This window comes from Lentinus tigrinus, assembly GCF_003813185.1.
Source record: "Lentinus tigrinus ALCF2SS1-7 unplaced genomic scaffold L226scaffold_12, whole genome shotgun sequence".
NCBI lineage: Eukaryota > Fungi > Basidiomycota > Agaricomycetes > Polyporales > Polyporaceae > Lentinus > Lentinus tigrinus.
Window position 1 is genome coordinate 389217 of NW_027137921.1, and position 14872 is coordinate 404088.

Here is a 14872-nt window from a genome sequence, read left to right on the forward strand (position 1 = left end):
CTTTCTTCCTCCACGCCATGAACTCCTCCCTCGCCGTCGCCCGACGTGCCGCCCTCCGAGCGAGGGCTGCTGCCCGTGTCAGGACCTACGTCGCCCCCGCAGCGACGCAGGCTCCTGCACCCACTTCCCCTGCTCCTATGACCGCCGCCTCGCCCGAGGATGACGACCCGCAACTCGCCGACTACCCCCGCCTGCCCTTCGTGTCGAAGCAGACTCGTACTCCTCTTGGATGGGAGGATCTGCAGTTCAGGAGGAACTATGGTGAACCGGTGCGCGTCCAGCGATGAGTGTAATCAGAGCAGGAGGTCTGACAGCGCGGCAGCTCCACGAGCAAGAGGAGATGCTCTCCATGTGGGGTCCGGATGTCCCCGTCGTTCCCCCGCAAACCGCTATCCGCTGGTTCTCCATCGCTGTACTGGGCTTCGTGGGCCTCGGTGTTTTCTGCAACTATGCCCACCCCACCATCCCTGCTGTCCGGCGCGAGTACCCGTTCGCAGGACTGGCGTCCGAGCTTGGCGGTTATGAGGAGAACAAGGTTCGTCATCCCCACGCGTGGTAGCACGTCTTCGCGATTCTGACCTTCAATCAGGCCAGGGTAGAGGAGGACACCGAGGCGGACGAGTAGATGTACACCTGTCTTCGATGCACCCAATCTGCACTTCCAAAACCCTTCTGCGTCATAGCACGTTATGCGACAGCGCCGCAACATCACATCGAGTTCAAGTCCACATGCAAAACGCAGCACGCAAATGGTGTATGTGGACATGAAACTCCGCATCGGTATCCCTGGTGCGTGTCGGTTGTGGCTTTAGTCGAGGACGCAAAACCCTTCCAGATGTCTCCCGTCGGCTTGTGCCCTCAGGCCTCATGAGTTCGTGGTCTCTGTTCGGATCGCGTCTCCACATGACCTCGGTGACTCGTTCCTCGCAAGCTTGAAGTTGTTCCTTCACCAGTAACGCTCATCACGCGGGACTACCGCCTGCTTTGTCTTTTCTCTCACTCGCCGTACTACTCGCTCAGCTTGATTTCGAGTAAGGCTGCCTGCCCGATGCACATTGTTCCGATAAGCAGAAGATCGCATATGACACTTGTGCGGTACACCACGAAGACGAACTAACTCTCAAGCACATCTACTGGCACTGGGAACGTGCTAACGACGATTTTGGCGCCGGGATAATGGTGGGGTCGTGTGAAAGCTCCCGCACGTAACTACCACAAACATCATATGGGAGGCACGACAGGCGATTCGAAGTCAGCGCTGTACCCCTCAACCGTGATCCTACAACAGAAGGGCACACTTTGGTACGCCCCCGTCGGTTGTGGTCCTCCTTTTCTAATCCTCAGGTCTCTACTTATTTATCGGGACGTGCCCGTACGTGTTTATACTCTTCTTCTTGATTTCGTCTAAATTCTTGTACAGGAAAGTCGCGCAACGTCTTCATTGGCATCTTCCTTTAGCTGGGGATGTCGCCACGGCATTAATAGACCGCCAGTACCATGAATCACTGTCTGCGAGGTCACTGCCGTGTAGGACTGCAAAACGCTGGGAGACTCGATAGGCGCGTCGTATCTCGTGGACTTTCGCGAGGACGGCACACTCGCAACTGGATGCATCCGTGTATGCAGTGTGAGGATGCTTTGGAAGTGAACGGACGCATACATACAACATCTGGATACGAATATGATCCCCGCCGACTGCTCCTACGTTTGCTTGCAAAGGTTCTTCCGAGGCAGATAACATGTAGCTTACAAGGACGGCTCTTCAAGTAACTCGGTACGTGCAAACAGTCCAGTCACACAGTTGTATAGTAAATCGCCACGGACGGACCGTAGATCTAGCTAGTATTTCTGAATCAGACGTCAAGCCACCATGGGCATGAGAGATATCACCTGCGAATCAAGTGTGCATCGCGCGACCATGATAGATGGCCCATGGGCGGATGAGTGGATCCGCTGCAGGAGCTCGCGGCGCCGGACCGCGTCCTACACCCTCGGACACCTCCTCCTGGCTGGCAAGAGTATGATGATTGGGGCTTGCATGTAGGGCCAGCGGATGAGCAGAGATTGTGGCGATTGGAAGGAGCACACAGAGAATGAAGCAGGCGAGAAGGGGGAGAACGAATGAGCGCATGGTGGAGGGAATGGTGGATAGGCGACTGTGTTCTCCTGGTCATCCACCATACCGTCAGAATATCGAACACGCTTGCGAGAACATTGGTGAAACACGTCACCTGGGATTACGGGGCCACGCAATATGTTGTGGCGTACGCGATGCTGCAACTCCGGGCGCACCAGGCGAGATTAAGGGAAGAACACTCACGTCCGTCCCCACTAGGCTTATATAGCATTGAAGGTAACCGTCTCATGCTGACATTTGAGCACGACAAGAGCTTACACAATACCATCGTATAGATGTGAGATGGCAACCACACAATAAACGACGACGCTCGCCTTCGGACGGATGCCAGACAGCTCCTGCAGTCGGCGCGGCGCTCGCGCGGGAATTCCGGGAAAGTCATCGAGTTCCGTAGCGTGCGCACGAGTCTGAAGGAGTATATCTCTCCGGTACTGTCCACGCGCTCAGTCAGAGTGTGGCGAGGAAGAAGGACAGATGGACGGCGGCGTCTGACACTTGGCGATGTTGGCATATCCGGTAGTCACGGTTCCGGCCGTGGCAGCGTCCTTCCGTTGCAATTCTCGAACCCAAGAGAGCTGTACGTGAGCGTGAAGATGACCGAAGAGTATTTGGTATTCGAGTCTACTTGCGTGCGTGCGGTAGCCTCAATGATGGAATGTCGCGGTCGCGATCGAGATCTAGATGATGAGGAGACGTGCCTGCTGTTACAGAGAGAATCTCGCCATGTATCCTCTCTGCTGCACAGAAGATCCGCTCTGCCGAGCAAGCTGTGGTTCAAAAAGAGAGTAAGTCGGTTGTAGCCGGCGGTGCTCGGCAAGATTAGATAAGATATGAAGTCATTGATCCTTCTTGCGGCCTTACTGAGCAACTTGTATCGCGCCGTGACGTCGGGCAGAGTACTGATCGTCTTTGAAGCACCGGAAGAACTCTCTTCGAGCCTCGAACCATCATCATGCCACTCAGGATCGGATACGGTGAGTCTAATTGTTGCTAAATACCTGGACGACAATCCGGGACTGAGAGAACCGCAATAACCACACTAGTCCGCGAGCACTTCTCGTCTCCGTTGCTTCAATTCGCAGAGGCGGACGGAGGGAAGACCTTCACACTGGTAGAGTGCCCGAGTAAGTACTATCGACAACGTCTCTGCCGTGAATGGCTTCATCATCGTCTGCGTCTACAGGTGGGACGGGTCAGCTCATCGGCCGCCTGGAAAACGACGAGATCGACGTCGCGATGTAGGTCACCAGCCATGCATACTGATCTCGATCATTCGCGTCATGCATATGAAATGAACGCTGAGCAAAGCCATGACTTCTAGCGCACTCACAGACCCTCTCATCTCCGGGATCGCAAAGGGCTCGAAAGCTTACAAGCTGGTTGGGAGCTATGTCACAACACCGCTCAACTGGCGAGTTCCATGCAACGGCAGCCTCCCTAGTTCGTCTCGCTGAAGCTGCACGCATATGTTGTTTATGCAGGGCGGTCATTACTGGGAAGGACAGCAAGTACAATTCGATCTCTGATCTGAAGGGAACGACGATTGGGATCTCGCGCTACGGAAGGTCGGGCTTGTTGTCCTTCGTCTGGATCCCAGACCGCGCTCACGCCATCTTCTCTACGTGAATGCAGTGGAAGCCAGACAATGGCCTACGTGATGGCGCTGCAGCAAGGCTGGCCGACGAACGAGCTGAAGTTCCAAGGCACGGATCTTCTGAAACTACGACCGTAGTGAACTCGGAAGCCGCAACTGACTCGGGATCCCCACAAACAGTGAACAACGACATTCGGGGCCTCATCAACTCTGTCAACGACAGCTCGACGAGCGCATTCATGTGGGAGTGGTTCACGACCAAGCCCTTCGTCGACGCCGGCGAGTGCCGCTTTGTACGTCACGCATGGTGTTCCCGTCCGCCTTCAGCCTCGCCCTCCCCTTCCCCCTCGCGTGCTCTGCTGATGCTGATGAGGGCGACTGTTCCCAGATCGGCTCCGTCCCTACGCCCTGGCCGTCCTGGCTGATCGCCGCCCACCCCACGCGCGCACCCGCCGACGCGCTCAAGCCGTTCCTCGCCACGCTCACGACGTACGTCCGCGCGTTCGACGCGGCCGAGAAGCGGGAGAGCGCGGACGTCGAGTTCATCAAGGACAAGTTCGGCTACCCCGAGGAGGACATCAAGGTCCGTACCGTACTGTGACTCTCATCACATATGCTGCAGCAACGGTCTGGGCTAGAGAGGAGTTGGCGCTGATACTACATACTTTTATCTTTTCTTGTCACGCTAGGCTTGGCTCAAGACCGTCGGCTACCCGCAAGACTGCGCCGCGATTCCCAGGCAGGTCATCCTAGACACCCTCGAGTCAGTGCCAAACTACCCCATCGGGCTGCGACCGTCACTCACTCATCCACACACACCCTCTCTTGCAGTGTTCTCCTGAAAGCAGGATTTGTGCAGAGCCCGGAGGGCGGTTTCGACGTCGCGCACTTTGTCAACACAGACATCACGGCCCTCACATAAGGCGTCAGCATAGAGCGTAGAGCATAGAAGGAAACCGTGCGTTTCGAGTTTGGGGAAACGCGCACGTAATGTCGTTGTCGAGCATAACTGTGGGCTGTGTACTAGTAATTTGTGACGCATACAAGGGGTTCTGTTGATGTGTTTTGCTTGGGCATCTTCGCGCACTAGTACCGATGGGACATCGCAAACCGCATGACCAGAAATCTAAACCCAACGGTACTAACTCATTACGACTGAATGCTCCATCCTCTCGAGGACGGTGTCTTCCTGTCAAGTCAACACGCTTGGCCGCTAGCTCTGACTCTAGCTGAACTATACCAGTCATCTCGGACCGAGCCACCCGCTCAACGCCACGGTAGTCACAGTGGCGCAGGGGCAGATCGCACTGGCAGCTGGTTGGCAGTACTTGATAGTCATTGTGGAACGACGCTATAGCAGTACAGCGAAGTAGTAATGTATACGGAGATAGGTAGCGCGGTAGGTAGTTACGTAGACGTAGACGTAAATATAGGTGGGGGGGAGGAGCTCCACAACAGGTGCGGCGTAGGCCGCGATCCCAAGAACCAGTTAACCAACAGTTAGCAGAAGCAGAAGCAGCAAGGAACGCCAGCGGTCACCGGACAGTACCGGGCAGTACTCTCAGTTCTCAGACTAGGGCTGGGAATTGGATCAAACGAGGGGATGCGTACGTATACGGTATGATATCGTAGTTTAGCGCGGGACATTATGTGCAGGTATGTAAGCAAGACGGGCGGACGGGATGGCTACACGGCAGATGCAAGTGTGGGGAAAGAAAAGACGAAGATGAGATGCAGATGAGAGACGAGATATGAGAGATGCGAGATGAGAGATGGTAGGCGGAATGTTAGCATATATGAGTAGATACCGGCGCATGGATGCAATGAGGATATGATACGGTAGATGGGGAAGACGAGGGCGTCTCTAGAATAATGTCTCTGAACGGTCCTGACAGCTATTGTTCTGTCCTGGCAGCGGCGGCGACGGGGATCGGCGGCAGACTCCTTGGTATCCGGTCGGCGGGTTCTGGCGGGTGCACGAGCGTGTCGATATATCCGTCCACGTTCGGGACCTGCAACCTGCAACCGCAAACACACCATCAGCAACCGTCGGACGCCTCACAAGACCAAAAAAGGTAAGCCGGAAGAAAGCAATGGGAACTCACTTCAACCACAACCTCCCACCGCCGCTCTTCTCCCTCACGATCTCCCACTGGCCCCTCCTCCTCAGCCCCGGGCCATTCGTCCCATTGCTCAGCGCATCCACCAAGTTCTGCTTCCCCTCGCGCGTCCCCTCCGCCTCGAGCACCCACTCCCCGTGCCACCCCCTGCCCAACGCCATCCCCGCCTCCGTCCCGCTCCCGGGCCCGACATACGGTATGCGCGCGAGCCACGTGTACTTGCGCACCATCGCGAACCCCGTCGGGGACTGCGGGCTCGGCACGCGCGTCGCCACGTTCACGAGCTTCATGTCGTGCACCGGCTCATAGATCGTCAGCCGCGACGCCCGGTTCCGGCTCCCCCGCGTGCTGCCCGCGGGCGACATCTGCGGGGACGGCGTGCGCTGCTGCGGCAGCGCGAGGATGAACACCGGGTCGACGAACGCGGGCAGGATGTGCGCAAAGTAGAACGGGGACGGGAGCGTCAGCGGGTTCTCGAGCGGGGGCGAGCTCGGAGGGACGTATGGCACGAGGCAGTACCCGTTGAACATGAGCCACTTCTGCCTGTCCGCGTCATCGGGGGCAGGAGCGTTGGTGGACACGGAGCCGTCCTCAGACTCGGGTGGCGACTCGATTGGCGGCACATAGCCAAAATTGCACACGACGTCCCCGTCCGAGAGGTGCTCCCACAGGCCCGCGCGGATGAGCTGGTCTTCGCACGCGGTGATAGCAGCCTCGTCGAGCTGGGCGCAAGGGACAAAGACGCGCAGCAGCGGTGCGCGCACTCGCGACGTCGCGAGGTAAAGATCGTGCGGGGAGGTGCCTCGAGGGACCGCGACCGAGGCGCTGGACGCGATCCCGCCTGGCGCGCGCACTCCAGGAGACCCGGGCTCCGTCCCGATAGAGGTCGAGGCACGTTTGTGGCCTCGGTCGCGTGGAGGTGGGGAGCTTCCCTCGGACTCGGTGTTTGTGCGGGAGATCGACGGCGGACTGGACAGTGACGACTCGCTCGAGAAGCTTACGGAAGCGAAGCGCCGGTGAGGCATCTTTAGCTCGCCCTCCGGTGGGGAGGACAGCCACCCGTCTTCGTCTGCGCTCGCGGCAAACGCGACACTTTGTCGCTTATGCGGAGGAAGGGTTCGGCGCCAGCTTCCGGAGTACAGCTTGAGCGCGAGCGGGTCTGCGGAGGGCGGTGGGAGGGGAACCTTGGACTTGAGGAACATGGATGAGAAACCGGTAGGTTTGGAGCGCGGAATTGTCTCCGCGATCGTGGAAGGACTCCGTTGGGGGCTAAGCGAGGCCGCTCGAGTTGCGCTCGAGGTGCTTCGGAGGGTACCCGATCTGCTGAGGATGCGCCGACCAGTAGAAGGTTTGGGCGTGTCGAATGCAGTGGAAAGCGCGTCGTCGAAACTGGATGGATCGGCAGTCAGCGCTGAGAGTGGTGCCGGAAACACGAGTTCGCGGACGCCTTGGAACTGCGGAGAGCGCAGCGACATGGCCCGGGGAGAGCTGAGGACGTCTTCGAAATCATCGGAATCGGACGATGGGGAAGGGGAGCCGCTATGGACAAGGGATTGCAGGAATAGGACGAAGCGGGAGTGGGCAAGCGTCAAGGATGACAGGCGCATACAGCCTCTCTGGAGCTTGAGGTCATCTCCCCCCTGCGCAAGCATATTCAAGACCCTCATGGTCTGCATTGGATAGGTATGAAGGGGAACACTTTGTGAGATCACTGCAGAGAAAATATTGACTCAAGGGTGAATGCAAGGCGTGAACGAAGGGCTTACTGAGGAGGGATAATTGGTGGAAGTCTATGTGAATGTCCGAATTCTGCTCCAGGCCAGACAGCTCGAGGGCATAGCTGTAGCCGGGGAGGAACTGAGAGAGGATGATTGCTCTGCACTCATCGCTGGCCCATACGGCTAGGCGACAGTCGCGGCACGAGTTCATGAGTGCGTGAAAGTCCCGCCATGTTGTCCATTGGAGAAAGGCGGCGAGTAACCTTGGTTCGCGAAGGGCGCGAAAGAGCATAAGACGTGAATGTCGTGAGGGACGCGGTAGGTGGCGTGGTGTGTGGGACGAGATTCGGCCGAGGCCCGAGGCGGCAGGAGAGGATGGGCGGGAGGATGATGGGGAGAGACGGGTGGGGACGGGGATGGGAGGGAGAGGCCTGTCCCTTGTTTTTGTCGCGACGGGCATGTTGGAGGAAGGGAAGGGTAGGGCGTTCAGAGGGCAAGGAGGAGGATAGCGGGACGGAGGGACATGGCGAAAAGCAAGGAGGAATATAGCCTATAAGGGCAGCTGCAGCGGACGCCCCGGGCGATTGCATTACGCGCCCTCGTCTGTGGCGGTGCGCTTCCCAATGTCCACTGCAACGGCTCTCGCTCCCTCACCGTCCCGCTCGCTCCTTCTCACCGTCAGCGTCTGCAGACCCAGTGCAGCGTTGGACCCCCTTATCGCCACGGCGCTGCTCTCCGCGCTGGGAACATCGCGCCCATCCATGGCCACCCCCTGCCCCGCGCCCTCGACGCTAGGCAGAAACAGCGCCCGTGCGGCCGGAGGACAGGCAGACACACTCGGTTAGCAACACACATTAATATTGATCGCTGCATTGCGTCACTCTCTTCTCCCGATGATGTCAACTCATACAAGTAACTACATACTTCCCTAAGTACAATTCAAAGTTATAAGTACTGTAACCCGGCACCGACTCCCTCGGCTTCGGACTCGCTCTTCCGTCTCTTCCATGCTCAACGTCAACCCGCCTTGTCCGCCCCCCGCTCCTGCGCCATCGGGCGACGTCGGCTGTTGCTGTGCGCTCATTGACAGTCCGCGCCTACATAGCGGCCACAGTTTGGTGTGGGTCTCCACGCATGCTCTCATTGTGCTCCATCTGTGGCTCACACTGGAGACCTACATCTCTCCCTCGTTATACACGACACTCGGCTCCCTCGCATGTTACGCGTCTCGTGTGCTTCAGGGTTCTCCTTCACCGCCTTCAAAAATGCACTGTGCCGAACAATCTCTACCTGGTTCTTGCTTCAAGTTCTTGGGTGTTTTCTCTTCCTCTTATTGAGCATGCTACGTCCATGAAGTCACCACGTTCCTCACCAACGTGTAGCCTCCAGCCCTCTACACGTCTACGGGGGCACATATCGAAAGCTATCTGGTCGCAAGGCAATCCGACTATCCCTTCGTACGGCCAACGATCCCCGCTCCGACCACAACGGGACGCGATGTCCACCTCGCACACCAACGAACCTTGCCGCTAACCGCAATCCATGGCACGACGATCAGGCCCATCCCAGGCCCCCTCGGCTCTCTCGCCTCGCCTCCCTCGCCGGTACCTGCCATTGCCCAATTTGCCCTCCCTGGCGAACGCGTGCTAGCATCGTGCATCACGATTCAAATATTCACCACTCAGTGCATTCTGCGAACCGAACACGCTGGCCAACGTCCCGTTCCATTGTCACAATGTCTGCTTCACCGACTCGTGCGCTGCGCATCCCCCGGACCCCGGCGCCCTTCCCCTGTGGCGAGCCGCGAGCCGATGATGACCACCGTGCCGCTGCTCGGATGCCGAACACTCGCAGCGACCCGCGTCCAGATCTCAAGTGCGTCTCGCCGGGGTAGTGCCGGCCGCGAAGGAGGATCGTTATCGGACGCCGTGGCTGCAGCACGATACGGTCACGGTGCCATCGAAATCGGATTCCGGTAGGTTCGTACCGCGCGCGTGGCCACTGGCACGCTCGAGCCTCTTGTGCGAGTTCTGTCTCGCCCTGCCCCCCCTCGCGACCGCTTCGACGGCGCATAATGTGCTTGGGAGGAGTCACTTTGTGGGCTTCGGCCCCGCCGCATGATATGTTGCCGCAGGTTCTTGCCACTGTATCAATGTATGCTGCGTGCAGAAGTACCCGTGGACAAGGCACATACTCACGCAGTCAGGCAAATATCGATCACGTCGGAGGCTCGCAAGCAGGCAACAGGCTTGTACTATACAGCCGACGAGCTTGCTGCTTGACACTCATGTACATAGGCCCCCAGCGCCGGCATGAATTTGAACTGATAAGCTAGGGCTTCTTCCTCGACGCACAGTTACGGAAACTCCGTCTGGGACCTCCGAAGCACACTGCACCCTGCACGTACTTACAACCGTGGGTGACTACTGACCAGACCACAATCTTCTCCGGGATCCGTAGATGGGCGGCGCGCTCACTGCTCAGGCTGCAGGTAGGCGTGCAATGCGTGTGCTAGGCGATGTCGCGACAGCTGTCACTCGGACTGTGGGCGCGAACATGCGGATCAGGCTCAGTATGAGCGAGCTGTGGGTATGCAAGACCAGTCACTAGCCAGTGTGTATGTGTACTATCTATCGATGTCAATCAAGCTCGTGGGCGTTGAGTAGTGCACATCGGCAAGGGCACGCGACGAGCTACTGGTGCGTTCCTGTTCCTGGTCTCGTAAGTATATGAAGAAGGCAGTGCTTCCGAAGTTATTCGGATTCAAAGCTGCTGGGAGCCAGAGAGCTTGAAGCTTGTGCTGCAGTGTGCTTGCCAATGAGAGCCGACAGTGACTTCGAAGACACCATGATGCGGGCACCGTGACCAGTGCTTCTACTGACTCGAGGACTCAACTGACCATCACCAGTCTCTGGACGCTCGTCTTCTCTATCTATGTTCTCAGCATCGTACAGAGGCCCCGGACCATGACCGAGTCTGTAAGATGCTTCGAATTACTCCCACTGGCAGGGAGATATATGCTACACGTACTACGTCCCAGCCACCGGTACGGCAGCACTAGACACTAGATACTAGTCTCTGAAAGAGCGTATGGCCCATCCTATACAAGATAAATATACCCTCAAAATGCCACGACGAACAAGAAACAACATCAGTAGAATGGTCAGCAACGTGAGTGCGCAAACGTGCGCGCGTGTGTAAGTAGTCCAGCGCTGTGTCAGTACTGTCGTAGTCCATGCGCCCGCGAGGCTCCCCAACCTCGCAGCGCCGTCAAAACCACCCTCCTTCTCAAGTGCACTCGCTCACGGGAGAGACATGAACCTCGCAAGCAGCGACTTGAAGTTCGGCGTACCAAGGCCCGTAACAGGGTCCCACCCGCGCGCCGCAGGGAAGCCCTCCGTCCCACACCCCGGGTTCGAGCCGCTCTTCACATCATTGAACGCCGTCGCAAACAAATGCGAGTACAGCGCGGGGTTGATCCACCCGACGGGGCCCTTCCCCGCAGCGATGCGCGCGTCGTTGATCGCGGCGACGAACGACGCAAATATGGGCGCGCTCGCGGACGTGCCGCCGCTCGTCGTGAAGTTGCCGTCGACGGCGACGACGGTCGGGAAGCCGTTCGCGGACACGTCCGGGTACGCGCGCCCGGACGCGTTGAACGTGCTCGCGTCATACGAGGCGGGGAGCGAGGTCTTGAGGTACCGGTTCACGCGCCGCGCCTGGAAGGACGGCTGCGCGAAGAGGTTCGAGAACCCGCCCCCGGAGGGGAACGCCGTCGTCGCGGTCTCCGGGTCGCTCACTGAGTTGCCGGCGCTCACTTCCGTCGCGCCGACGGCGGTGACGTACGGGCAGGACGCGGGGAACTGGGGGAGGAAGGTCCCTGGGGCGTTGCCTGTGACCTCGGAGCCGTTCTTGGCGATGCAGGCCTCGCTGGACCCGAAGGAGACACCGGTGTCGCCAGAGGACGCGACGAAGGTCATGCCCTGGAGGCTGAGCTGTAGTAGTGAGAGGCGTCGGTCAGCTTCATAGAATCATACGTCAGCGTGGAGGAGTGTGCGCACCTTGCCGATCTCCGCGCACTGCCGCTGCAGGAGCTGGGAGCTGGTGATATCCGTCGGGTCGAAGAAGTCAACACCAGTCGAGTACGAGATGGAGACGACGTTCGCGCGGGGCTTGTTTCCACAGTCCGCGAGGCCTGGCGTATCAGTGAGTCAGTATGGGTGACTTCGTGTGTGCCCTCAGAGACAACATACCGAGTTGCTTGATGGCAGGGTCGCTGCAGTACGAGCCGTCGAGCGCAGCAAGCAGCTCATCGACTGAAGTGCATGATATCAGCTATGGCTCATCCGCCGTTCAGCGGGGGTGAGAGTAACATACTGGGGTCCGGATCAGAGTTGTCCTTGCCGACCTGGTACAGCAGAACGTCTTGCGTGCGGCCCAGCAGACCCATGACGAGCTGGAAGTCCATGGTCGCTTCGCCGAGGTTCTCGGCGTTGGTCTCGGAAGCGTTCAGGTGCCCGCCTGCGATGCTGACCAGGGTCGGCTTGTGGCCGACTTGCTGGGGGTCGAACTGCTTGAAAAACAGGTCCAGGTCGCTCTGAAGCAAGACGTTCGAGCCAATTTCGACTGTTGAGTGGCAACCGAGACGGTTCAGATGAATACCTCCAAGTCAGAAGAATGCACACTGAGTGACAGGAAGCTACGCACCAACTGCCACCGTGTTCTTGTTCGGCGCGACGAGCTGGTAGTCGAAGTTATACAGAGCACGCAAACAGTCGAGCGTCACGCCCTTGTCACAGTTCGTCGGACCAGTAGACATGGCGTCGTCCTACAGAATAGTTCCTCGTCAGCATCATGCGAGGCGAAGGTCTCCCTCAGTGATGACATACGTCTGCGAGGGCCTTGGGAGCACCCCCAGGCCTGTGCCAGCCACCCCCAGAGCCTGAGCCGCTGGAGCTACCCGCACGCCGGATGCGCTGGTGATTGTTGAAGTGCACAGTCGGCCAGACAACGTCGACATGCTTCGAGACGTGCTCAGGGAGGCGGTAGCCATTGTGGCAGCCAATGCGCTCCCTGCCGCTGTCGGCGTTCTGGTAGACATAGTACTCCGCAGCAAGGAGGTTCTCTGCCTCAGAGACGGTGACGTTCACACTAATAGAACCGTCAGATCCGATGGCGATCTGCTGCAGGTCGACTCCGCCACCGTTCACAAGCCACGAGTGCACGGTGTCGACGGAGTCCTGGGAGGGACGGAAGGTCGCCGCAACTTGCTCTGCCGTCCAGTGCTTGCCGTAGTTGTGCGATGTGGGATCGGCGATGTCAAGCAGGTATGCGTCCAGGTTCTCCAGGTTAGACTGCGTGAGACGGAACTTTAGAGGAACGAACGCGTTCGGGTCGGCGCGTCGGTGGAGCGTCCAGCCATGAGGGACTGCGTGGCGCAACTCGTGGCGGACGTGGGGAGAGAGCATGGGTGTGGCTTGGACGGCGACGACAGCAGCGCTGGCCAGGGAAAGAAAAGTGGAGAACAACATGATGGCTGCAGAGGCCTGCAGCCCGACAGAAAGACAAGCTAAAGGGTGAGAGGGACGGGGATGGGGCAAGGGGCAGACTGCCGTGCTGCATCATGGATATATACTACTCGTGTCTCACGCAACCCGACACTGGTTACAGACGCTGAGCTGTGAGCCTCAGGGCTCGGTTCTGGGACCTGTGCAACGTTCCTGTCCGCTGTGTGTCGCGACCGGGGTATCCGTATGCTGTTCATTGGCAAAAGAACTCTTCTCCGTCGCGTGCGAGGGCGGCGATGTGGCTGGGGCGGTGTCGCAGTGAGCGTGGTTGATACCAAACGAGCCTAATGTGGCACGACGCACGGCCTCATATGGGAAGAAGATCAATATCGGCATGATCCTGTTCTGCGCGAGGCGCCCTCCTGCCTGTCGTTACAGCAGCCAAAGCCGAGGCTGCGTAATCATGTCAGATTAGAATGATACAGAGACACTGCTCCCGGTCACTTGAGACGTCGACGTCAATTGGACTTTAAACTTCAAAATAACTGAGGACTCACCTTCTAGATATATAAGTCGGTCGTACGAACGGCCTGGCCTCGAAATTCGGAACGAGTGGCCCATAAATTCACAGCCGATCTAGAGGCGGCTGGCGCGCCGCGGCGACGGCATTGTTTCGAAATTCGCGTACAGCGCGAGGTCGGCGACCCACTTTGCACCGTCCGGACTCCGAGAAAGAGGATCGCATTGTGTCATGCGAACATGCTGACCGACATTGCTTGCAACAGCGGTTGCCAGCCGGGAGACGCTTTCAATGGGCTCATAGCAGCATTACCAATTAAAAATAGCTGTGCGATCTGTCAACATGTCAATGGAGAAGCATTTAATATCGGTCCGGGAGGATTGGGTAGCAGAGACGTACCTGCAGGTGGCTCAGATTCAAGTTCGAGAGGAATAGTCATCCATTATATATCTCCCGTAGGACGCACCAAGAGTTCAACGTCAGTAGCGTTAAGTAGCGCAGTTGAATGGGAACCCCGGATTCACTGTGGCGGATACATCTGATCTCTCCAGAGGGCCACCACCGCCTCCGAGGTTATCATGGCGGCTTCATTATGCACGCCACTAGCACAGCAGGAGGTTACTTGCATGTGGGGTTTGGAACGGCGGCAGGAACGTTACACTGTGGACAGGAGTTATTTGATCGACGTTGTAACAACAAACACTGAGCTGGGCAAAGCCCTGCACGAACCTTCAAGTACAGAATGTCATCGAGAAGAGGTAGCGTTTCAAGCAACAAGAATTGCAACAGATTGTGTCTCAGCAACTTAAAGTTGAACGTAATGTCAACGGCTGCGCATCAAGACGCCTCCAGCGTATGTGTAGTTGATCGTCGAGCTCATAAGGTAATTGACAGTTACCCAGAAAGCTCTCCCCGCAGCCTAGTAGCTGCGAAAGTATTCTTCGAAGCAGATCCAGATGTTGGGTGGCCCTTCTGCCGTCGAGTAGTTGGTGCTTTCCGTTGTCACTGTTGTCTTGACATTCCGACATATCCGAGCATTGTACCAGCGAGCGGTGGACTGCGGGGAGCGACTGCCCACCAGGCTTTGGGAGAGGTGGTGTGCAAACCTTGGTGCAAAACAGCGACAAAGTTTGGGGCAAGCGACTTGAGGAGGACAAAAGTGGGCAACTGATTACGTAAGTTGTTGTCGGACGGGCCCGGGCGTTTGTGGTGACCAGATCACAGAACCAGAGACTCAGAGTTCCTGCCACAACCACCTTCGACTCATCCCCACTCA

At 57.9% G+C, this 14872-nt stretch overlaps 6 protein-coding genes across 6 annotated transcripts; 3 read left to right on the plus strand and 3 right to left on the minus strand.

Annotated features, from left to right (window-relative positions):
* Nucleotides 1-137: 137 nt before the first annotated feature.
* L226DRAFT_463338 (uncharacterized protein) lies at nt 138-559 on the plus strand (the record flags this gene model as incomplete). The annotated part of the gene is made up of 2 exons (XM_067675784.1): nt 138-269; nt 323-559. 2 exons carry the CDS (start codon nt 138-140, stop codon nt 557-559), a joined length of 369 nt encoding a protein of 122 aa, XP_067535406.1.
* Nucleotides 560-1828: 1269 nt separating this feature from the next.
* On the minus strand, nt 1829-2924 carry L226DRAFT_66829 (uncharacterized protein). The gene is made up of 5 exons (XM_067687133.1): nt 2767-2924; nt 2631-2712; nt 2396-2568; nt 2232-2336; nt 1829-2166 (listed from the first exon to the last, which is right to left on the minus strand). The coding sequence occupies exons 2-5, from the start codon at nt 2646-2648 to the stop codon at nt 1887-1889; spliced, it is 576 nt and encodes a 191-aa protein (XP_067535407.1). The 5' UTR covers nt 2649-2712; nt 2767-2924; the 3' UTR covers nt 1829-1886.
* Nucleotides 2925-3021: 97 nt separating this feature from the next.
* L226DRAFT_535059 (periplasmic binding protein-like II) lies at nt 3022-4819 on the plus strand. The gene is made up of 10 exons (XM_067680818.1): nt 3022-3111; nt 3181-3261; nt 3321-3375; nt 3459-3548; nt 3619-3702; nt 3770-3840; nt 3912-4024; nt 4120-4314; nt 4421-4494; nt 4563-4819. The coding sequence occupies exons 1-10, from the start codon at nt 3090-3092 to the stop codon at nt 4651-4653; spliced, it is 876 nt and encodes a 291-aa protein (XP_067535408.1). The 5' UTR covers nt 3022-3089; the 3' UTR covers nt 4654-4819.
* Nucleotides 4820-5626: 807 nt separating this feature from the next.
* On the minus strand, nt 5627-8029 carry L226DRAFT_463125 (uncharacterized protein; the record flags this gene model as incomplete). The annotated part of the gene is made up of 5 exons (XM_067675769.1): nt 5627-5750; nt 5837-6187; nt 6227-6692; nt 6747-7562; nt 7618-8029. 5 exons carry the CDS (start codon nt 8027-8029, stop codon nt 5627-5629), a joined length of 2169 nt encoding a protein of 722 aa, XP_067535409.1.
* Nucleotides 8030-8558: 529 nt separating this feature from the next.
* On the plus strand, nt 8559-9203 carry L226DRAFT_66869 (uncharacterized protein). Its single transcript, XM_067687134.1, has one exon. It carries the CDS (start codon nt 8704-8706, stop codon nt 9100-9102), a length of 399 nt encoding a protein of 132 aa, XP_067535410.1. The 5' UTR covers nt 8559-8703; the 3' UTR covers nt 9103-9203.
* A 1668-nt stretch (nt 9204-10871) lies between these two features.
* Nucleotides 10872-13037, minus strand: L226DRAFT_463303 (subtilisin-like protein; the record flags this gene model as incomplete). Its single annotated transcript, XM_067675781.1, has 6 exons — nt 10872-11564; nt 11631-11764; nt 11823-11885; nt 11947-12195; nt 12277-12397; nt 12459-13037. The coding sequence occupies 6 exons, from the start codon at nt 13035-13037 to the stop codon at nt 10872-10874; spliced, it is 1839 nt and encodes a 612-aa protein (XP_067535411.1).
* Nucleotides 13038-14872: the final 1835 nt, after the last annotated feature.

Bases quoted from the DNA above. Each gene is read 5' to 3' on its own strand.
- L226DRAFT_66829 (XM_067687133.1), bottom strand. The intron at 2,337-2,395 runs GTAAGCTCTTGT...ATGCTATATAAG, and splicing joins CATCTATACGATGGTATTGT to CCTAGTGGGGACGGACGTGA. The intron at 2,167-2,231 runs GTGACGTGTTTC...GTGGATGACCAG, and splicing joins GCGTGGCCCCGTAATCCCAG to GAGAACACAGTCGCCTATCC.
- L226DRAFT_66869 (XM_067687134.1), top strand. From the start codon at position 8,704: ATGCTCTCATTGTGCTCCATCTGTGGCTCACACTGGAGACCTACATCT.
- L226DRAFT_535059 (XM_067680818.1), top strand. From the start codon at position 3,090: ATGCCACTCAGGATCGGATACG. The intron at 3,703-3,769 runs GTCGGGCTTGTT...ACGTGAATGCAG, and splicing joins GGGATCTCGCGCTACGGAAG to TGGAAGCCAGACAATGGCCT. The intron at 4,315-4,420 runs GTCCGTACCGTA...TTGTCACGCTAG, and splicing joins ACCCCGAGGAGGACATCAAG to GCTTGGCTCAAGACCGTCGG.